The sequence below is a fragment of the Pogoniulus pusillus genome, chromosome Z, assembly GCF_015220805.1.
Source record: "Pogoniulus pusillus isolate bPogPus1 chromosome Z, bPogPus1.pri, whole genome shotgun sequence".
NCBI classification, from domain to species: domain Eukaryota; kingdom Metazoa; phylum Chordata; class Aves; order Piciformes; family Lybiidae; genus Pogoniulus; species Pogoniulus pusillus.
The window spans coordinates 22,499,889-22,522,982 of record NC_087309.1 but is presented as its reverse complement, the minus strand read 5'-3'; the positions used below and the strand labels follow the sequence as shown (position 1 = coordinate 22,522,982).

The 23,094-nt window shown below is 41.9% G+C and overlaps 1 protein-coding gene across 5 annotated transcripts in view; it reads right to left on the bottom strand.

Moving 5' to 3' along the window:
* PIK3C3 (phosphatidylinositol 3-kinase catalytic subunit type 3) overlaps positions 1-23,094 on the bottom strand; it is a 145,378-nt gene that overhangs the window by 73,997 nt on the left and 48,287 nt on the right. For all 5 annotated transcript variants that reach the window (XM_064176495.1, XM_064176494.1, XM_064176490.1 and 2 more), the window contains 10 exons: positions 22,623-22,715; positions 21,771-21,956; positions 20,635-20,789; positions 10,947-11,034; positions 9,765-9,832; positions 7,383-7,488; positions 6,451-6,567; positions 5,040-5,171; positions 3,529-3,657; positions 3,156-3,225 (listed from right to left, as the gene is read on the bottom strand). In XM_064176495.1, coding sequence (XP_064032565.1) covers positions 3,156-3,225; positions 3,529-3,657; positions 5,040-5,171; positions 6,451-6,567; positions 7,383-7,488; positions 9,765-9,832; positions 10,947-11,034; positions 20,635-20,789; positions 21,771-21,956; positions 22,623-22,715 — 1,144 coding nt within the window. The remainder of the gene's footprint in view (positions 1-3,155; positions 3,226-3,528; positions 3,658-5,039; positions 5,172-6,450; positions 6,568-7,382; positions 7,489-9,764; positions 9,833-10,946; positions 11,035-20,634; positions 20,790-21,770; positions 21,957-22,622; positions 22,716-23,094) is intronic.

Sequence of the window (23,094 nt, the reverse complement as noted above, 5' to 3'; positions counted from 1 at the left end):
GCGTTGATAAATTTATAAAAGTGCTTTTTGTTATCTTTCACGGAAGTGGCCAGCCTAAGTTCTAGCTGGGCCTTAGCCTCTCTAATTTTTCTCCTGCATAACCTGGCTACATCCTTAAACACGTCAGGAGAAGCCTTCCCCTCCTTCCAGAGGTGATACACCCTCTTTTTTTCCTCCAATTCCTTCAGGAGCTGTTTGCTCATCCAGGCTGGTCGCCTTCCCCGTTAACTCATCTTTCAGCACATGGGAACTGCCAGCTCCTGTGCCTTCAGGAGCTCCTGTTTAAAGTAGGTCCAACTATCCTGAATCTCCTTTGTTCTCGAGGACTGCTGCCCAGAGGACTTTGGAAATAAGTTTCTTAAGCAAACTGAAGTTTGCCCTCCGAAAGTCCAAGGTGTAGGTTTTGTTGTAGTGCCTCCCTACCTCCCTGCATATTGAAAACTCCACTAACTCGTGATCACTACACTCCAGGCAGCCTCCCACTGTCACATCACCTACCAGCCCTTCTCTGTTGGAGGGCAGCAGGTCAAGCTGAGCTTGACCTCTAGTAGGCTTGCTTAACAGCTGGGTCATGAAGCTGTCCTTGATGCACTCTAGAAATCTCCTGGACTGCCTCCTCTCTGCTGAATTAAGTTCCAGCAGATGTCTGGCAGGTTAAAGTCGCCCACAAGGACAAGATCTGATCTTGAGGCAGCCTCCAGCTGTTTGTAAAATATCTTGTCTGTTTCCTCCTCCTGGTTGGGTGGTCTATAACAGACTCCAACCAGGATGTCAGATTTATTAGTCCTCCCTCTGATTTTAACCCTCAAGCTCTCAACCCCTTTGTCCCTCACCTCAAGCTCAGTGGCATGGAGTGACTCCCTAATATACAGAGCCACCCCTCCTCCTCTTCTCCCTTGCCTGTCTGTCCTGAAGAGGTTATATCCCCCCAGTATAGCACTCCAACCATGCCTGTCATCCCACCAAGTTTCTGAAATGGCAACTATATCATAGTCACCCTGGTGGACCAGGACTTCCAATTCCTCCTCCTTGTTACCCAAGCTGCATGCATTGGTGTAGATGCACTTCAGCTGGGCTCTCGATTCCTCAATTGTCTCTAGTTTCCTTCCCACTCTCTCCTTCTCAGAGAGAGTAATTGCCTCACCCAGTATATTTATTAGAGGACAAACGAATACACACTTTCATTTAAATGTTTCTTGTGGGCAACACAAAGTTTTGTCCCAGTTTTCTGCCTTCAGTACTTTTAAAACAACCTTTCCTTAACATCATACTATCCTGCAAAAGGTCTGCTACTACAGGCTTTCACATGAAGAGAAAGTACATCAATAGCTTTCTAAATACGTACCCAGAATGTATCTAAAAGCATTGCCAAGTCTGATTTTGTCTTTTTTTTCTTTAATTCATTTAACACAAGATCTATTAATAAGAATGTTAAAAACCATTTGTCTGATATTGCAGTAGGCTAACAGCAGAGACTATGAATAGGGATTGACCTGTTGGGCAGTGTGTAAGGCAAAGGGACCTACCTGCAGGTCCTAGTGGACAGAAGGATGACCATGAGCCAGCAATGTACCCTTGTGACTAAGAAGGCCAACAGCATCCTGGGTTGTAGTAGCAGGGGTGTGGTTAGTAGGCCGAGAGAGGTCCTCCTCCCCTCTACTCTACCCTGGCAAGGCCTCGTGTGGAATACTGTGTGTACAGCTCAAGAACATCAAGAAACTGCTTCAGAGAGTCCAACACAGAGCCACACAGACGATTAAGGGAGGGGAACAACTTCCTCAGCAGGAAAAGCTGAGGCACTTGGGAATCTCTTAAGTTTAGTCAAGAGGACAGAGACAGGCTTTTCTCAGTCACATCCAATGACAGCAAAAAGAGCAACGGATGCAAGCTGGGGTGTAGGAGGTTCCACATACACACAAGAAAAAGCATTTTCATTGTGAGGATGACAAAACTCTGGAATGGGCTGCTCTGGGAGGTTGTGGATTCTCCTTCTCTGGAAACATTCAAAACCTGCAGGGACACATTCCTGTGTGACCAGGTGATCCTGCTTTGGCAAGGGGGTTGACTTCAATGATCTCTGGAGGTCATTTCTATCTCTAACACTCTGATTCTGTCAGATACTAGAAAATCGAGACCAGGCCTCTTTTTTGAAGGTTTAAAGTCACCTATGCAACACTGCTGTTACTGAGGTATTTACAAGCATAACTTACGTTACAACAAGCTTTTCTCAAAACATTTGAGCTTCTTTTAGGAATGCCTTACAAAGCTAAACATCTTTCCTTAAAATAGCGTGTTGCAACACACTGTACAAACAAAGAATCATAGAATCAACCAGGTTGGAAGAGACCTCCAAGGTCATCCAGCCCAACCTAGCACCAAGCCCTAGCCAATCAACTAGACCATGGCACTGAGTGCCTCTTCCAGGCTTTTAGTGAACACCTCCAGGGACAGTGACTCCACCACCTCCGTGGGTGGCCCATTCCAATGGCAAATCACTCTCTCTGGCAAGAACTTCCTCCTAACATCCAGCCTATGCTTCCCCCAGCACAACTTCAGACTCTGTCCACTTGTTCTATTGCTGGTTGCGTGGCAGAAGAGACCAACCTCCACCTGGCTAAAGCCTTCCTTCAGGTAATTGTAGACAGCAATGAGGTCATCCCTGAACCTCCTCTTCCCCAGGCTAAGCAACCCCAGCTGCCTCAGCCTCTCCTCATAGGGCTTGTGTTTCAGGCCTCTCACCAGCCTTGTCGCCCTTCTCTGGACATGTTCCAGCACCTCAACATCTCTCTTGAATTGAGGGGCCCAGAACTGGACACAGGACTCAAGGTGTGGCTTGACCAGTGTTGAGTACAAGGGAAGAATGACCTCCCTTGTCCTACTGGCCACACTGCTCCTGATACAGGCCAGGATGCCACTGGCTCTCTCAGCCACCTGGGCACACTGCTGGCTCATCTTCAGCCTACTATCTACCAGTATCCCCAGGTCCCTTCCTTCCTGTCTGCTGTCCAGCCACTTTGGCCCCCAGCTTGTAGCTCTGCTTGGGGTTGTTGTGGACAAAGTGCAGAACTCTGCACTTGGCCTTGTTAAATCTCATCCCATTAAGGGTGCAGATTCCCTCCAATACTGTATTTTATATAAAATAAAAGTATTCATACCATGTTTTGTACTAGTTGCCAGCACTTTATAGGGCGTTAGCTTCAAATCCAAATTCTCTTTTCTTAACAGCTGCAAAAAAAAATGCAGAAAAGCAAAAATTAATTGAACAGAGAGGCAGCTTCTATTTCTAAGAGATGAATATTGTATGCTGATCTCCACCACCCTTCTATTGAGTGAAAACTTGTTTGACAATTCTACTTTTTTTTCTAAATTTGCACAAGATCATTGCATGTCTATAAAAGAAGAATAGATATCTATGGTCAGAGAACCTTGAAATGTATTACAAACATAAGCTTCATTAACAGGTTTTAGCAGTCTTGCTAAAGCAACTGAGAATGAAGAGGGACAAGGATGTGGATTAATAATTATCACCTTATCCATGAGAGAAATAATCTGAAGAATAAGTTGATCTTGACGTAAATCATCACCATGCTTAAAAATTACAGGGTACTTCCCTCCATCTTCTGTCTTGAAGAATAACTGAGCAGGCATCAAGGCACTCTGGAAAAAGAAACTTAGTCTACTAAGATGTCCATATTAATGTTCCTACAATGGAGTTATAAAGCATAAATCTACATTTTCTAAAGTAGATAAGAAACTCAGTTACAAAAAGACTTAGAATTGTTCCATTTGAATAACAGTGTGGCAGTGAGCACCAGAGTTCTTTTCCTGTTCCTCTAGTTTAGCAGAAAAGAAGCAATTATAAAGCTTCTAAAAGCAATTACTCATTGTCTAGGACTAAGCAATTATAACATACCATTTCCACATACCAGAAGTGTGATTCAGGCATGTTTTTTGTGTTTATTTCTTTTTTTGTCTTGAAGTCTTAAGGCTTTTGTTTTTTTAACAAGGAGTGTGAAGGAGAAATTCCCTGCCTCCAAGCACACCCTTTTGAGCACGAGAAAGTGGAATGAAGTAATCAACTTTTAATGGACATAATCCCAATAAACATAGAAGCACTATGCAAAGGTCACCACAAAATTAATTTAAATTGACCACACCAAAGAGAGACATAATTATAGGACAAACGTCAAAGAAATGTTAGGAACAAGACATCTTAAAAAATTAATTGCTTCCTTAATCTATTTAGTAAAAGTAAAAATGCCTTTTTGTACTGTTCATAAAAACAATCTGTTTGCAATTTTTCTGCACAGAATGGGTGAAGGGGTTCCATTATATACATGAATCATTTCATCTACTGCAGCTGATCAAATTACTTCCCTCAAAACCAAACAAAAAAAAATGAAGTCAAGGATATATTGTTTCATATTTGAGCAGTTAAATTAGATTTCCATATATAACAGACGTTCTGCAATCATTAAGTTCCATAAATAACAGAAAAATGATTCTTTAAATAGTTCTACAAATGTTGCCATGTGATGTCAAGAGCACCAAAACCTAGTCATTATTCTCTCTTTGGGTTTGCTTCTTGTTTCATAATACAGAATGGGAGATTAAATTCCAACACAACTCTGCTTCTGAAACAACAATTTTTGATCTTATATTTCCTACATTGCTACACATGGCTATGTAAAAGACTCTGTTCTCATCAAGCTATGCTATTACTCAACAGGAAATACTTAGTTGCTGTTTCAGCAGTCTTTTAATCAACTTTCTTCCCTTAACCCTAAAATCATACTCAGGCTGAAAGCTGACTCAAATTTGCAAAATTTTGTACAATGCATCTTATAAAAGCTTTGTATTGTACATATTAACTTAAAAAAATCACAAAGAAAATTAAGAATCATTTAACCACTGTAAGAAAAGGTAAGTTATACTTTGGTTTGACTATATCAGGCACTTTACATCTTTCAAGTGATGTTTCTAAGCTTAGTGCTCATAAGACTTGTTTGTATTTCACCTATTCAGAAGATCTCATTTACCTTGAAGAGTGTAGCCTTTTCAGGGATTATCCCTTTAATTTTCACCTGAGGTTCCAAAGGAAGTGGGATAAGTTCCATATCTGCTAAATTCATCTTTTCATTATCTGCTAACAATGCCTGAAGCCTCTCATTCTAAAAGAAGAATATAAACTTGTTTAACTTGTTTGCTTTTTTATTTTTTAAACAATCTAAAGCACATACTATGTATGTAAGAACAGTTTACAAAAAAAACCCAAAAAAGTATTATAAAAATAATTTATTTATTCAATTCTTTACTCTTTCAATCAATCACAGCCTCACTATTGCAACAAAAAAAATGTCTGCAGAAATCTGAATAAGGAAGCTGATATTTCATCGACTTTGAGTATAACCAATTTTTTTTCTAAATTGCCTGTACAAGTAGCAGGGCTGCATGTTACACAAATCTAATTTCAGGGCTAGCTCTACACTTCTGCACCTGCAGGTACCAGAAACACAGCACCAATCAAGTTTTCAGTACTTTGTACTTGGTGTCCTGCACAATAAAGGTCAGACACGTAAACGCCTAAATTAATCTCATTAAAAAAAAATGAAGTCCTGTGTTTCTTAATTTTACAGAAATACCTTGGCAACTACAAAAGACTATGTAACAGAACACTACCAATGTATCGTACAAGCTGGAAATACATTCTTATTTATTGAAAAGCTCCTCTCCTCTTTCAGACATTATACCTTTATTAGTGGTAATAGAACATTCACAAACATTTTGTAAAAATGATGCAACGCTTAAGTTTTTAATTTTCCTGCACAAATAATCTCCATACAATTAAAGAAGAGCTGATAAAAATCATCACACTGAAAAAATCATGTTTAAAAATACTGATGTGTATCAGAGGAAAAGAAAACACATCAATAGAAATCATGTCAGTATTCCTGCTTCCTCCACATGCCCATCTCTCAAGTTCACTTAAAATACTTAAAACAAGAGGAACAAAGTCTCTTAAAACGCACTTATGATAGATATAATTTTCCTCAAGACACAACAGAAGGCACAATTCTATTAAACATCTCTCTCAAAAAAACGAAAACATCTTTGCTGCTTTTGCAATAAGTGTATTCTTACTTCTAATCAAATTCTGTTATCTGTTCTGGCATAATCCTCTCAACACAACCTCTACTACTTGCTCACTGTTATACAATTAAGTATTCAAGTACTTTTCCATCTTCATTTTGCCAAAATATCCCTAGATTTTTCTCAAGGGTCTCTTGTGCTTATCATCTATAAACTTTTAGAATTTATCTAAACTTGTGTTTTAAAAACTGCTATAAGACATAAGCATCTGTTACAAGTCTCAGTGCCAAGCATTTGCAGTGAAAAGCCAACATTCTTATTGTGAAGTTCTAGCTAGAAACTTTTTAATCCTTTAGTTACCTTTTTCTTACGATTTCCACTTTCACGTTGCACTGCTTTCATTACATGAACCAGTCGATCTACAAATGTCTGCTGGGCTGCCAACAATGAACGCATAACTCTGACAGATTTATCACCCTAAGTGAATTAAAAGCAACAAAATTAGCTCTTTGTTATTATTTTATCTAGAAATTATTTTTTTATTATTACACCTTTAAGCTTTTAAGATACTAGTGAATAATGATCAATTTCCTGTCAATTCAAATGGTATTTTCTCTAAAACAGAATCACTTGTTGCTGGCATTTATCTGTCCTATAAGTGCACTTTAGTTTGCATCAACAATTTCTGTCGTGCACAAAAAACCCATTCACAAAACCAAAATAAAATGGTAAGGATAAGCACATGGAATATTCTTACAAAGCATACAAGTAGATTTGAGTAATATCCCTACAATATGAATTCAAGTGAAGCATGGGATACATGAAAAGTCAGGAAAGACAGCTTATCTGCCATAAGTTACAGCCTACAATTCTCAAAAGGTTCTTCTCAGTTTTCTCCTTTTTCCCGTTGCTCCAGCACCCTCTGCTGCTAATACATAGAATGACACTGAATATAAAAGATTCATCTAAAGGTTCATTGCAAGAACACATGCTTTCACTAAGAAACGTTTAAAAAGAAAAAAAAAAAAAAAAAGAGTGATTACACAATGTTGAGAACCTTAGGTCCAGCGTGTCACAAACAGGAGCAAGAAATAAAGCAGAGAAAAGTACTTATTCTTTTCTCTTTCAGATGCTTCTTTGATACACAACAAACTCAGAATTTAAGCAAAAGTAGAGCCCTTCCTAAAATTTCTACACGTGACTTAAAAACTCTGTTGTGCTCCTAGAGTCTTGTGCCTTTTTAAAGGATGAATATCCCAAATCACTACAGATTTCTATCACAGAGGTGTTACCTTTAGCAAAGCCTGACTAAATCTTCTCATCACATTTAAGTACATTTCATGAGTCTTTGGGTCTCTCTGCTGAGTGTCTTGGTCTTCACACTCCACTATTACATACCTGCATCATAAAAAATAACCCAAGTTACGCTGAAGTCCAGTGCTATAGAATTTAATTAAAGCTGTAGTCTTGTACTATAGGCCTAAACCCAAAAATAAAGCCCACCTTTGAGTAAGATCTCTATCTCAACCAACAGATGAACTTTTCAAAATTGCAGTCATAAATTCCCACTTGCATTAGGAAAGCCTATAGTTTCGTCACTCAAACAGGACAAGCTGAAAATCCAAATCATATAAACACTGCAACCAAGCAGTACACATGGGAGGAGTAAGCATTCCACTGTGCTGCTACCCTATATATAACATACTGGCTACAAACTTGATATTCAAATATAGCTGTAAAACCAAAAATAATCTCTCCCTGTTTCCTACTTGACCAGTAGCAATAGTGGAAGGCACAGTATCGGTCCTGAAGCATCTCTACAAGGTCTACATTCCAAAAGTTTTCTCTCATTTCTGAGCTTATTTCTGACATTTCTGAAATTATTATTCAGGTACAGCATTTAAACAGTACAATTCAGTGCAGTTACACTAAAAATTCATTTTGATATATTAAGTAGTTGTTTGGAATGCATTTCATTGTAAAGTCGCTATGTACAGGAAGTGTTTTTTTTCTGCTGATCGACGTATCTCTTTAATTCCCAGTAAAAACATAATCCCACTACGAAAGAAAGGAAGAAAGTTGCACATCAGTTAATTTTTAAACACTGCTCCTGGACTGAAAACATTCAAACATACTTGGATTTTATGCTGACAGCACATCCATCTATTCCTTATGTACTCATACAGAATCTCTGCAACTCAAGTGATTACATGGCAATATTAGAGAGGTCTGTTATTTGCAGCTAATCATATTTGATTAGTCTTATTTATAAATACAGTATATGGAATGATAGCATGGTTTGGGGTAGAAGAGACCTTTAAGATTGTCCTGCTCTAACTCCCTGCCATGGGCAGGCACATCTTCTGCTAGACAGAGTAGCTCAATACTACAGCCAACATGGCTTTGAACACTTTCAGGGACTTAACATCCACAGCTTTTCAGGGCAACCTGTTAGAGCACCTCACCAACTTCACAGTAAATAATTTCTTCCTAATACCTAATCTAAACCTATCACATTTCAGTTTGAAGCTATTACCCCTCATCCTATCATTACAGCCCCTGAGAGAAAACAACTCCTCATCTTCAGCATAAGTTCCCCTTCAGTACTGGCAGGCTGCTATAAGGTCTCCTCAGGACGTTTCCCAAACATTTCCCAACCTTTCCTCACAGAGATGTGATGTGTGAATACCACTTCAGTCTGTATTAACAAATTATGTGCACCAAAACTTCAAGAGAAAAAAGCAAATAACAAATTGAAGCACACCATTTTCATCTTCCTTCATTAAAAAGTCCTAGACAGTTTCTTAAAACTATCTTGAGGCAAGAAGGAAGACTAATGCTTTATACTTAGATAAGTACACTTGGATTAAGTCCAAATAAGAGACAAAATGCAGGAGCACTAATTTTGTGGCTGCTCTTCAAGATCACTTTCCAGCAACAAGTGGCTGAGCAGAAGGTTTGATTTTCAAGGGTTACTGTACTGTCCCACTGACTATTTTAGGTGCGTGCTGTGCATGGACAGCTGAAACAAGCAACTGATCAGCAGCCACAAGGATGGCTTCACCATTAGTATTTTGAAATTGAGATATCTTAAAAGAAAACATAATAAATTAATTGTGTTTTTTGGTCAGATGACTGTTGTGCTTTGTTGGATTTTTTTTTTTAAGTCACAAGACACAAACTGCAGGGTTCTGGATGTTTGAACTTCCTGTAGATTGCATGACTGAGCGGTTGCCAAAATACATGTGTATTTTCTACCAATGCAATAGAAATAAGTAAACCTAGTAACTATTACCTTAAAGAGTATTTCATGCTGACATAGTCATCTTGCAATTATTTTTTCATTTAAATTTAACATCACTTATTTTCTGAAATTAAACATTATCTCTGGCATCAGTATACACATTAAGGAAATGTAGTTGTCATATGCATAAGTATCTGAAATTCAGGCTACTGAAAAAGCAATTATTTTTAACATTGTACTTAATGTCCTAAAAATAACTTCCCTTTTTCAAAAAAAATCCACATCCACATGGTTTTAAAATTGCTACTTTATCCTGAGAGAAATTTTACATTCTCAAGACAGGTCATCTTTTGCTGTGTATCCTCTGGGTTTTATAGTTTTGATTTCACCTAGACACTGATATAGTATGAATAAATAGTTTCTAACATACCAGTACAAGTAGTTTGCCAACGTAGAATTTTTGCATGCTCGTGATATCAAGAAAGTACAAAGATCTTGCTGGAAGGGATTAAAGAAAAGCAAAATTAACTTATATATAAGTCTAGGCACTTGAGAGAAGATAAAGGAATGTTCCAAATAATTGTGTACAGCTTTGATCAATACACTTCATCCCAAAATCTAAATCCGAACTAATATTTAAATTTAATTCTCTGGATCCAGCAACAGCAGCACAAGTAATGTCTGTTACTACACTAACTTCTTTACCAGCATCTCACAAGGTATATATTTCTATTTATAATATACTAGATTTTCGTCCTATGCAATTATCCCTTGCTGTAAGATGCAACTCTGAAAAGGATACTCAACCCTATTTTGCATCCACAATACCCTAAACTCTTTCACATGTTGTATGGTTTAACACAAAGAAAAAATATGTAGAAGATACATAGTGTTTAGCATCTTTTTTCAAGGTTTAATATCCTGATTAAGAAGAAATCTGTATATAGTTGTGATATGCTGAAACTAAGGCTTATTTTCTATGCAGTACTAAGACTCAAAAAAGATTATTTTCAACAGGGAAAGGATCTTTAGTTCAAAGATCAATTAATGGCGTATCATATTAAAACTAGATTCCCTAGAACTGTCTTTAAGTTCTGTCAGTCCCATTCTTATTGCTCTTCTACTTGTGGTATAAATTAAGTATACTCCTTAGTGGATGCAAATCAAAAGTGTCTGTCTCAGGTAAAAAAAAACAAAACACCACAACAAACACGACACCTACATTAAAATATAAGCTACACAAAGAAACAATTACAGAAATTAAAACAATTAAGTGACTGTTTTACATTAAAATCTTGTTTTAAAAGACCTCACATATATTCACTTGTCAGAACCTAATCAGATTGTCTAATCTTTGCAGTAATTCTCTCCTTTCAAAGAGAGCAGTATTACGAAGAACTCCATTCCCCAGTTTGACTATGCACATAAATACATGGCCTGTAAAAAAATTCAGTTGTTATTTTCTCACCAATCAGTTTATATCAATATTCTTTGAGCACTTTGAAATTTCAGCAAGGTATAAAAGAGTCAAATATTCAAAGCCAAAACTTTAAAAAGTACCAAATCACCAAAAAAAAAAAAAAAAAAAAAAAACCAACAACAAAATACTTACATCAAGGTTTTCATTCTCTGCAAACTCCTTTGTCTTAGAACTAAGAGGTGGTGAGGAAACAGGTGGATTAGGACTCATGATCTGGGAACTACATAAAAAAAAGGCATGTAATTGGCATGACTCAAAGATTTTGCTTGGGGGAGGCAGCTGGCACGCAGGGAAATAGCAACGCATTTCTTCTGCAGCATAAAGAATTCAGACAACTGAAAGAGCAGTATCTGAAGATACAGCATCTCAACCCCGTTTCAGGTCAAAACTTCTCAAACAGCAACTTCACCAGCTGCAGTTCCTGAAAATGGTTGAACTCTGCCTGGATAGTTACCACAGTTCACAGGTATAAAGGATACTGACTTGAAATAAAATTTGTTTCACTTTCAATTAAAAAAAAATCAAAAGAAAATAAACCTTAACCAAACTAAAATAACAACCAAAAAAAAAATCCCTGTTATAAATGGGATTTTAGCAAACACACATTTTTTGAATAAACTTTTAAATCTTTTTGAGATGGAACTGCTCATACACAAGATGTTCATGCACTTGTTTCTGGAATGCAACTGCACATAACAGTACAAACAAGCCCAAATCTTGCAAAGCAAAATTATCAGATAGTAAATTTATACAAAAAGAAGTAATCAAACCCCTCTACTAATATGTAAGTGTCACTGCTGCCTCAAAGTACATCATATACAGCAGGATATACCCTCAACTGCTTGGCATCAATATCTGTGGTAAGCAGAATACTTACAATATGAAAAGCATTCCCTAATGATATAAGCTTAAGACTTGAAATTCTGAAGATTTTTATCAAATTTTTAGAGGAGACTTCAGTTAACCGCATTTGGTGCACCTTGCTTAGTATCACTGCACAACAGATAGAGCGCGCTAAAAACTGAGGCTGAGGTGGTTTTGGAAGCAGAAGCAACACGATCTGGGGGGGTTGACTACAGTAAATCAGTCACCCTGTTGCATTAGAACTCGTAACCAAAAGGAGGGTAATTGCTATCAGTGATTCCCTCCTGAAAGGAAGAGAGGGCCCCATATGCTGGCCAGACCCCTCCCACAGAGAAGTCTGCTACCTCCCTGAGACCTGGGTCAGGGATGTTATCAGAAGTCTGCCTACTGTAGTGCAGCTCTCTGATTACTATTCCTTGTTGGACATACAGGTGAGAAATAATGAGGTCAATACCAGACATCTAAAAGCAACTAAAAGGGACTTCAAGGCACTGGGAATAGTTGAGGGATCAGGGGCACAGGTAATCTTTTCATCTATACCCTTAGTCACAGGTTGGAAAGCTGACAGTTAAAAGAAATCACGCCTGATTAACAAGTGGCTCAGAGGCTGCTGCCACCAACAAAATTCTGGGTTCTTTGATCTTGGGGAATTTTATATGGCCCCGAGTCTGCAAGCAACAGATGGGGTACAACCAATCCAGAGAAAGATTGTGGCAGATGAGCTGTCTGGGTTTGACAATAGGGCTTTAAACTAGGCTGGAAGGGGGAGAAGATTAAACACAACAGCACTAGAGCCAAACCGAAGGAGGCTGAGGGTGGTAAGCCAGAGATAGAGGTAAATCCAGCAGCGCGGATGAAGTGTATGTACACTAATGCACACAGTATGGGTAACAAACACGAGGAGCTCAAAGCCTTGGTACAAGAGGAAAACTACAATGCTGTCATCATCACAGAAACATGGTGGGATGACTCACACGATTGGAGTGCTGTAATCAATGGGAGAGACAGTAAAGAGAGAAAGGGAGGAGTGCCTCATATATATTACAGATGCTCTGGAAATCATGGAAATAGAGATTAAGCACAATGAGGTGCCCTGGTAGCATAAAATCACAACACGGACTTCTTTTGGAAAGTCAGGGAAAATGAATTTGTATTTCTTATCGTTTAAATAGAAGAGTATAAGGAGAAATAAACTACTAGAGAAATACAATAATCTTTATGAAGATGAGGAAGAGGTCAAGCAGCGGTGAAGCAGCAAAGCAGCAGCAGCAGCCAAAACAGATGGGGAGAAGATAGCAAGCAGGCGCAGCTGAAGCAGCAGAAACCAGCAAGGGGAAGGTACAAGTTGTGTTTCTAGACATAAAGCTCTTGATGCTCCAATTAAATTACATTAACTTATCCGCTTATGCCATTATATGGCCTATCCCAAGAATGTTCACCTCTCCCCTATGAATGAGCTAGAAATCTAGCTCAAATGGTGACATCAGATTGAGTCCTTATGGGTAAGAATTAGGGAGAAAGTCAATAATGCTGACATCATGGTTGCAGTCTGTTATAGACCACCTACACAGGAAGAAAAGGTTGATTTATTACTCTTTAAGCAACTGACGGCTGCTTCAAGATCACCTGCCCTTGTTCTTGTGGGCAACTTTAACATGCCAGACATCTTCTGGGACTTTAACACAGCAAAGAAGAGGCAGTCTAGAAGGTTCCTAGAGCATGTGGAGGACAACTTCTTATCTCAGCTGTTACGTGAGCCTACCAAGGGTGCAGCCCTGCTTGATCTTCTGTTCACAAATAGAGAGTGGCTGGTGGGAGATGTAGTGGTTGGAGGCTGCCTGGGGTCCAGTGACCAAGACATTATAGTTTTCAATATGCAGCGAAACCAGGAAGGGCATCAACATAACCTCCACAATGGACTTCTGAGGGCAGACTTCAGCTTATTTAAGGAACTAACGTGGGAAAGTCCTCGGGAAGTCCTTGGGAAGAATAGGATGAAGGGCCAGGCCCAGAGAGAGGTGGTGAATGGTGCCACATCCAGCTGGCAGCCAGTCACTAGCAGCGTCCCCCAAGGATCAGTGCTACAGGCTGGGGACAGTGGCTGGAGGGCAGCAAGGCAAAAAGAAACCTCGGGGTACTGATAGATAACAAGCTGAACATGAGTCATCAGTGTACCCAGATGGCCAGAGAGTCCATGGCATCCTGGCCTGTATCAAGAACAGTGTGGCCAGTGGGACAAGCGAGGTTATTCTTCCCCTGTACTCAACACTTGTCAGGCCATACCTTGAGTACTGGTCTCGCGATACAGCGTGAGACTGTGACGGGGCTGGTGACGTCAGCCGCGGGAGATTTAAAATCCCGCCACGTGCCGCGCCGGCCGCCATTTTGGCTGCCGAGCCGAGAGAGTGAAAAGCTCCGCGGAGGTTGCTGCCGGGTTCGGTTTCGCTGCTCCGTTCTGCTGCTCTCCGTGGTTCTGAGACACGATAAGGTAAGCAGAGGGGACGGCTGGGCTGTGGTCTCGCGATACAGCGTGAGACTGTGACGGGGCTGGTGACATCAGCCGCGGGAGATTTAAAATCCCGCCGCGTGCCACGCCAGCCGCCATTTTGGCTGCCGAGCCGAGAGAGTGAAAAGCCAGCCTACCTAAGGCTGGGAGATTTTTTTTTTTTTTTTTTTTTTTTTTTTTTCTTTCTGACTATCAGTATCTCTGTGCACTATGCCTGTCACTCGTGCTACAAAGGGCAGGAGGAGCGTGTGCACACAGACTGACGTGACCTGGGAAAGCACAGGAGTCCAGGCCACTGGATGCAGGGAGTGCTACAGCCTCTCGCTTGCTGCTGAAGGGGAGGGGGAGAACAACTGCACCAGGTGTGAGCAGGTGAACTTCCTTCTCACCTTGGTGGCGGAATTGAAAGATGAAGTGGCCGAGCTGAAGGATGAAGTGTCCAGGCTCAGGTCAATAAGGGAGAATGAAAGGGAGCTGGATCTGTGGGTGCAGGCTCTGCAGATCCCCCCTGCTAAGGAATCTGCCCCTGGAAACAGTGAGGGATGGGTGCAGATCCCTGTCAGGGGTAGTAAGGGAAATCTTCCCCGGCCCTCTCCTTCTCCTCCTCTGCCCTTGCGCAACAAGTATGAGGCGCTGCATGCAGAGGGTACAGAGGGTGAGAGCAATGAGGATCATCCCACTGAGACATTGCCTAGGGTGGAGCAGTCACCACCACCTGTGGTGACTAGCTCCACAAAAAACAAGAAAAAGAGAAGAGTTGTAGTTGTCGGGGACTCCATCTTGAGGGGGACAGAGGGACCCATTTGTCGTCCCGAACCGTCTCACAGGGAGGTCTGCTCCCTTCCTGGTGCCCGGGTTAGGGACATCACCAGGAGAATCCCTAACCTAATCCATTCCTCTGATTATTACCACTTGTTGGTAATACAGGCTGGCAGCGACGAAATTGAAAAGAGGGGGACCAGGGCAATTAAAAAGGAATTTAAAGCCCTGGGGAAATTGATAGATGGGGCGGGAGCACAGGTGGTGTTCTGCTCAGTTCCCTCTGTGGCAAGGGAGTTCACAGAGAGGAATAGCAGAACCTACGACATCAACAAATGGCTGAAGGGACGGTGCGAGCGGCGGCGTTTTGGGTTCTTTGACCATGGGGGAACTTTTACTGCGCCGGACCTGCTGGCTTGTGATGGGGTGCAGTTATCTAGGAAGGGCAGGAGAGTCCTGGCAATGGAGTTGGCAGGGCTCATTAGGCGGGCTTTAAACTAGGTCTGAAGGGGGTGGGTGAGGCAATTACTCTCTCTGAGAAGGAGAGAGTGGGAAGGAAACTAAGGACAATTGAATCGAGAGCCCAGCTGAAGTGTATCTACACCAATGCACGCAGCTTGGGTAACAAACAGGAGGAATTGGAAGTCCTGGTCCACCAGGGGGACTACGATGTAGTTGCCATTTCAGAAACTTGGTGGGACGACAGGCATGACTGGGCTGTTATACTGGAGGGATATAACCTTTTCAGGAGAGATAGGCAAGGGAGAAGAGGAGGAGGGGTGGCCCTGTATATTAGAGAGTCACTCCATGCCATTGAGCTTGAAGTGAGGGGTGAAGGGGTAGAGACCTTGTGGATTAAAATCAGAGGTAGGACTAATAAATCTGACATCCTGGTTGGAGTCTGTTACAGACCACCCAACCAGGATGAGGGAACAGATGAGATATTTCACAAACAGTTGGAGGCTGTCTCAAGATCTTCAGATCTTATCCTTGTGGGCGACTTTAACCTGCCAGATATCTGCTGGGAACTTAATTCAGCAGAGAGGAGGCAGTCCAGGAGATTTCTGGAGTGCATGGAGGACAGCTTCATGACCCAACTGTTAAGCGAGCCTACTAGGGGTCAAGCTCAGCTCGACCTGCTGCTCTCCAACAGAGAAGGGCTGGTAAGAGATGTGATAGTGGGAGGCTGCCTGGGGTGTAGCGATCACGAGTTAGTGGAGTTTTCAATATACAGGGAGGTAGGGAGGCACTTCAACAAAACCTACACCTTGGACTTTAGGAGGGCAAACATCAATTTGCTCAAGGAACTTATTTCCAATGTCCCCTGGGCAGCAGTTCTTGAGAACAAAGGGGTTCAGGATGGTTGGACCTACTTTAAACAGGAGCTCTTGAAGGCACAGGCACTGGCAGTTCCCACGTGCCGAAAGATGAGCCGCAGGGGGAGGCAACCAGCCTGGATGAGCAAAGACCTCCTGAAGGAAGTGGGGGAGAAAAAGAGGGTGTATCGCCTTTGGAAGGAGGGGAAGGCTTCTCCTGACGTGTTTAAGGAGGTAGCCAGACTATGTAGGAGGAAAATTAGAGAGGCTAAGGCTCAGCTAGAACTTAGGCTGGCCACTTCCATGAAAGATAACAAAAAGCACTTTTATAAATTTATCAATGCTAAAAGGAAGGGCAAGAAGACCCTCCACTCCTTACTGGACCAGGAGGGGAACACTATAACTGATGATGAAGCAAAGGCAGAGGTCCTGAATGCCTTCTTCGCCTCAGTTTTCAACAGTAAGGAGAGAGGAGGAGGAGGCAAGTGGCCTCTTGACCTGGGGGATGGGGTTGGGGAGCGGTGTGTTCCCCTGGAAATTCATGAGGAATTAGTTCAGGACCTGCTGAGCCACCTGGACACCCACAAGTCCATGGGACCAGATGGGATCCATCCCAGGGTGCTGAGAGAGCTGGCAGCTGAGCTGGCCAAGCCACTCTCCATCATTTTCCAGCAGTCCTGGCTCACCGGAGAGGTCCCAGGAGACTGGAAAATGGCCAACGTGGTCCCCATCCACAAAAAGGGTCGGATGGAGGAACCTGGGAACTACAGACCCGTCAGCCTGACCTCAGTGCCAGGGAAACTGATGGAGCAGGTTCTCTTGGGGCCAATAACTGCGCACCTGAGGGATGGCAAAGATCTCAGGTCCAGCCAGCATGGGTTTAGGAAGGGCAGATCCTGCCTTTCTAACCTGATCTCCTTTTATGATCAGGTGACCCGCTTGGTGGATGTGGGGAGGCCTGTGGATGTGGTCTATCTGGACTTCAGCAAGGCCTTCGACACTGTCCCCCACAGCAAACTGCTGGCTAAGCTGTCAGCCCGTGGCTTGGATGGTAACACACTGTGCTGGGTTAGAAACTGGCTGGAGGGCCGGACCCAGAGAGTGGTGGTGAATGGTGCCACATCCAGCTGGCGGCCAGTCACTAGTGGTGTCCCTCAGGGATCAGTGCTGGGCCCCATCCTCTTTAACATCTTCATAGATGATCTGGATGAGGGCATGGAGTCAGTCATCAGCAAGTTTGCAGATGACACTAAGCTGGGGGCAGATGTGACTGAGTTGGAAGGCAGAAGGGCTCTGCAGCGGGACCTTGACCGCCTGCACAGATGGGCAGAGGCCAATGGGATGGGGTTCAATAGCTCCAAGTGCAGGTGCTGCACTTTGGCCACAACAACCCCATGCAGAGATACAGGCTGGGGTCGGAGTGGCTGGAGAGCAGCCAGACAGAGAGGGATCTGGGGGTACTGATTGATACCCGCCTGAACATGAGCCAGCAGTGTGCCCAGGTGGCCAAGAGAGACAGTGGCATCCTGGCCTGCATCAGGAATGGTGTGGTCAGCAGGAGCAGGGAGGTCATTCTGCCCCTGTACTCTGCACTGGTCAGACCACACCTCGAGTACTGCGTTCAGTTCTGGGCCCCCCAGTTTAGGAAGGACACTGAGATGCTTGAGCGTGTCCAGAGAAGGGCGACGAGGCTGGTGAGAGGCCTCGAGCACAAGCCCTACGAGGTGAGGCTGAGGGAGCTGGGGTTGTTTAGCCTGGAGAAGAGGAGGCTCAGGGGTGACCTTATTACTGTCTACAACTACCTGAGGGGTGGCTGTGGCCAGGAGGAGGTTGCTCTCTTCTCTCAGGTGGCCAGCTCCAGAACAAGAGGACCCAGCCTCAGGCTGCGCCAGGGGAAATTTCGGCTCGAGGTGAGGAGAAAATTCTTCACTGAGAGAGTCATTGGGCACTGGAATGGGCTGCCTGGGGAGGTGGTGGAGTCGTCATCCCTGGGGCAGTTCAAGGCAAGGTTGGATGTGGCACTTGGTGCCATGGTCTAGCCTTGGGCACTGTGGTAAAGGGTTGGACTTGATGATCTGTGAGGTCTCTTCCAACCTTGGTGATACTGTGATACTGTGATACAGTTCTGGGCTCCTCAATTCAAGAGCCCTGTGAGGGGAGGCTGAGGCCAGCTAAACATAAGCCTGCAGCATGCTCAGATGGCCAAGAAGGTGAACAGCATCCTGGCTGGTATCATAGCATAGCCAGGAGAAGTGGAGAGGTATCTGTGCTCCTGTGCTCAGCACTGCTGAGGCCACGCTTGCAATCCTGCAGTACTGTTTTCAGTTTTAATCCTCTCACTACAAGAAAGATGCTGAGTTGCTGAAGCATACCCTAGGAAGGGCAACTATGTTGGTGAAGGGTATTGTGGAAGGCAAAAAGCAGGCCTAATATGCCTCCTGCCTTGTCCAGACATGGTCCCCCACTCCCTCTCTTCCTTATGAAGTAGGGAGAAATACAGGGAAAAAGGACAAAGCACCTGGAGCCACTGAGTCTAAGGACTAGGGCTTGCCCAGACTTGTTTTGCTCGTGTGTACATCCTGTGATAAACAAGGCATGTACATTTGGCTTGCGCTTGTCTCATGCCCAGGCCTGCGTTTTCCCAAATTCGGGTGGAGCAGGCCCATGGCTTCACCTAATAGGGTTAGTTCTGGCAAACTACCCTTCTGATTGGTTAAGGGATGTGGTTATTTCATTGGCATTGGTTATTGCCAATGGAGGAATCAAGACTCAGGCAATTGATAAATATGAGCAAAGTTGTAAACAACTTGCAGTACCTCACCTAGCCTTGCTCTGCCTTGTCTAGCCAAGCCTTGCCTTGTTGCCTTGGGGACCAGGAAGTCTTACTGCTTCAAGACCAGACTTGCTGCTATACCAAGCTTTGATGCTTTAAGATTGTCTACCTGGAAATGCTGCCATGACTCAATTTATCAGGGACAAGCATAATAGCCACGTCATACACAATAAATCACTGCCAAAAGCTGCCCAAAACCCAGAAAGCCAAGTGCCCCTGAGCAAGCTGCATTACTGCCACTGGCAGTTACAGCTATTGTAAGTGAGTAAACTGTTCTAGCTGAACAGCTTGCTTGTACAGACAATGACACAGACTGTGCTGTGAGAGAGAGCAGGTTACTGACACACAGCAAGACACTGTGCTTGTCTGCACACCTGCGAACCTCTGCGCCAAGCCCAGAGCCCTGAAAGGATCACCATCTGTCTGAGTACGGACCAAGACTAGGTCAGAGGACTGTGTGAGACTCCCAGACAGCCTATGTGTCCTGGGGAAACTCCAAAAGCATACCACCGACAGCACTCTTCCCAAGTGCTTTGGGCACAGTACCCAAGTGTTTTGGGTACTGTCTGGACTGTAATTCAGCCCTGGAAATCTGAAGATACTAATTTGTGAGTAAATATTCTGGAAAGCCTCTTGGTAATTAAAGTGCTTTGCTTTGGTTCTCTTCACTCTGTAACTGCCTTCTGCCTTAGTAGAAAAGAGTCTCTCAAGTCCTCCTAGAGGGCAAGTGGCATATCACACCGCAAGTTGTTTGTATTTTGCTAGTTTTGCTAGATTGTTTTAAATTGTTTTGTTTGGTACTGTTCACATTTTGTAATCTATTTGAACAACTGACTCTGTAAATAAGAAAATAATTTGTGCTAATAAATAATATTCAGTAATTTTATTAATATTCATATTTCATAATAATAATTTTTTAAAAACATAGCAAAGGAACTGGAAAACAAGTCTTCTACAGAGCAGCTGAAGGAACTGGGATTCTTTAATCTGGAGAAAATAAGGCTGAGGGGAAACCTCACTGTTCTCTACAACTGCCTGAAAGGAGGTTTTAGTGAGGCAGGGGTCAGTTTCTCCTCCCTAGAATCATGTGACAGAAATATAATAAACAGCCTCAAATTGTGCCAGGGGAAGTTCAGATTGGGTATTACAAAAAGTCTTCACAGAAAGAGTGGTAAGGCAATGGAATGGGCTGCCTGGAGAGGTGGTGGAGTCATCATCATTGGAGGTGTTCAAAAACATGTAGACACAGCACTGTGGGACACAGCTTAAAGCCATGGTGGTGTTGACTCTTGGACTCCATCTTAGAGGTCTTTCCCAATCAAAACAGTTCTAAGGTCAACAACGACAGCAGCAAGATTGTTTGCTCTGTAAACCACCTGTAGGCAGGAAATGTTATGCCAATCTAACTATATTTTTATTTTTCACATTCATGCTTCAGTTTATAAAGCAGGATGTTGAATACGCAACGGTCGCTAGAAAGTAAAAAAAAATTTGAAGAATTACACGTTTCTGCTTTTCTAGTGGAAATGTTAAATTTCTTACCTGTCTATTTCTGTAGTATTAGTTCCAGATGTTGTCATACTTTCTCCCATTGCACCTTGACTGTCCCGCTTGCTAGGTTCCAATCCATTCTTTATGTCATCAAAATTTTCATATTTCAGTGCCTGGACTAACTGTAGCAGGTACATCAGTAAATCCTCATGAAGGAGAAACAATGAATAATTAATTCAATCTATCAGTGAAAGCTGACTAGGACTCCATATGTTTTCAGAACTCCACAGAAAATATTAAGTTAGATTTTAGTGACCTATGAAAAGATGGAAACTGGGATCTCCCTAAAATGAAATACACAGTTTAAAAGTTGGTGCAGGAAGTACTAATAAAGTAAATATTTAACTGCGATTACTGTTTTGAACTTCTGCTAAGTTAAACTGCCCTACTTGCATTCAGCATTCTCAAAATGTACCTTTCCGTTTGTGGCTCCCAGGAAAATTGAAACATACACTCTATGCCACGGTACCATGAATGTGGATTCTCTTCTATGTATCTTTTTTTTTTTAATCTCGCATATTTGACCTATATTTGACTGAAGAACAGAATTTTAATGACTTGCTGTTTATTTTTTTTCAGTCAAAAGAAAATATTTAAGTAATTAAACTTTAAAGAATTAGCATTTTTAAGTGGGGTCTACCCACAAGTGACATCTCATCAGATTCTAATTAGTATACAACCAAAATCATCTTATTTCCCCAGATGCTTTTCTGTTCATTTTCTTAGGCAAGAGTAAGAAAATATACTGCTTCAGTTTAGTGCATGGATTCCTTAGAAATCTTTTAGTAGGCTATTTAAGTCAGAGCACTCCTGTGCAGGATTTCAAAATTCATCACTGCTTTCTGGGGAAAACACACTGTCATTTCACCTTGTTTGACAAGATCAGCTACCACACTGGCTCCTCACACTAAGACAATTATCAATGAGTGCCGCTTAATAATGTAAAGCCTTTGCTTCATAAAGAGTTTATAGTAAACAGCATCATAGTGAATTTCATTTTTTTTTATTTTTCCACCACTAATACTCACTGAAACGCCTCACAAAGTTGCAAGCATTTCAAGTACTCAATGAGATGAAAGCTACTGAGACAAATTGGCTTTCACATGCACCTACAGACCAATGAATACCTCATCATCAGCCTGCTGAAGCCTGGCAACAGCATAGCGCCGAACTGTTGGGTTGGTGAATTGAGATGACAAAAGTTCTAGAGAATCTTCCACATCCATGGGCTTCCACTTGCCCAAGAGTTCCAGTGCTTGCTTTGCCTCTTGTGGTAAGTCCCAGTTGACACATTTTAAGAATTTTGTCAAGGCCTAAATAGAAAGTGATTGGATAATTCATCAGTGAAAAGCTAGCATAAATAAATTTTTAAATAATTATTTTTCACACTAAGATGAACTAAATTATGACTGTATTTATACAAGCACAAACCTAGTGAAACTTACTGATGTGACAATACAATATTGAACTGTTTTAGTATGACCCAAAAATCTGCAGCTCAGTTGACTTTCAAGTGGTTACTGATGTAGCGCAATTACAACTGCATAAAAACATGCTCACTGATGGGGCTTTATTGAACTATTTAACTTACTTTGGCCTCTTAGTGTGATACTACTTATTTAAAAACCTCCTCTTTAATAGCTTTTCTTTGCTAATGACAAAACTGTGAACAGGGATATTTTAAGCAGACAATCACAAAAACATTCCAGTTAGAAAAGACCCCCAGGATCATCAAGTCCAACCGTTATCCCTAGAACACTTGTAGAAAGACTGTAGTAGTAGCCAGTTCACATGATCTAAGCAGCAAAATTGCAGTTGCTAATTTTAAAAACAGTAAGATTGTAGAAAAAGTTAAAATGATCTTCACTAGCTTCTAAGATACTGAAGCACTCTATCTTATTAACAAGAAGACATCGAAGAATGACTGCTAGATGAAGCACCTCTTGAAGCAGTAAATCCTCTAAAATCATTTCACTTACCTTTTCCTGGTTAGTAAGGTAATATCTGAACTTCCAAACTAAATCCTGTTCCTCGTATGTTAGCTGCTTTGTCGGTGGGTAACTCACTATGATCTATTAGATACATAGTCAGAAAATGAGTTTAAAAGCATTAACAATTTAACATAATAACAAACTATAGTTGTGTCAAAGCACAACACTAATAGACAAAAACAGGCAGGAAGAAAAAAGTCTTTTCAATACAAAGTTATCATGCTCTCACGGTGATGTTCCTCAGTTATGTGGCTGATGGAACTGGCAGCGTAGGCAAACATGCAGTTATTTAGTTCACAATATGCACTCTTATCCCCCCAGATAAGTGTTTCACAAAAAAATAAGTACCTTCTACTACTTTCTCAGCTGGATTCATCTAAGCACAGTAAGAAACACTTGAAAACATTTCTTCATAAATGACTTTTTAAAAACTGGAATGAACTGTATTTTCCTTAAATTG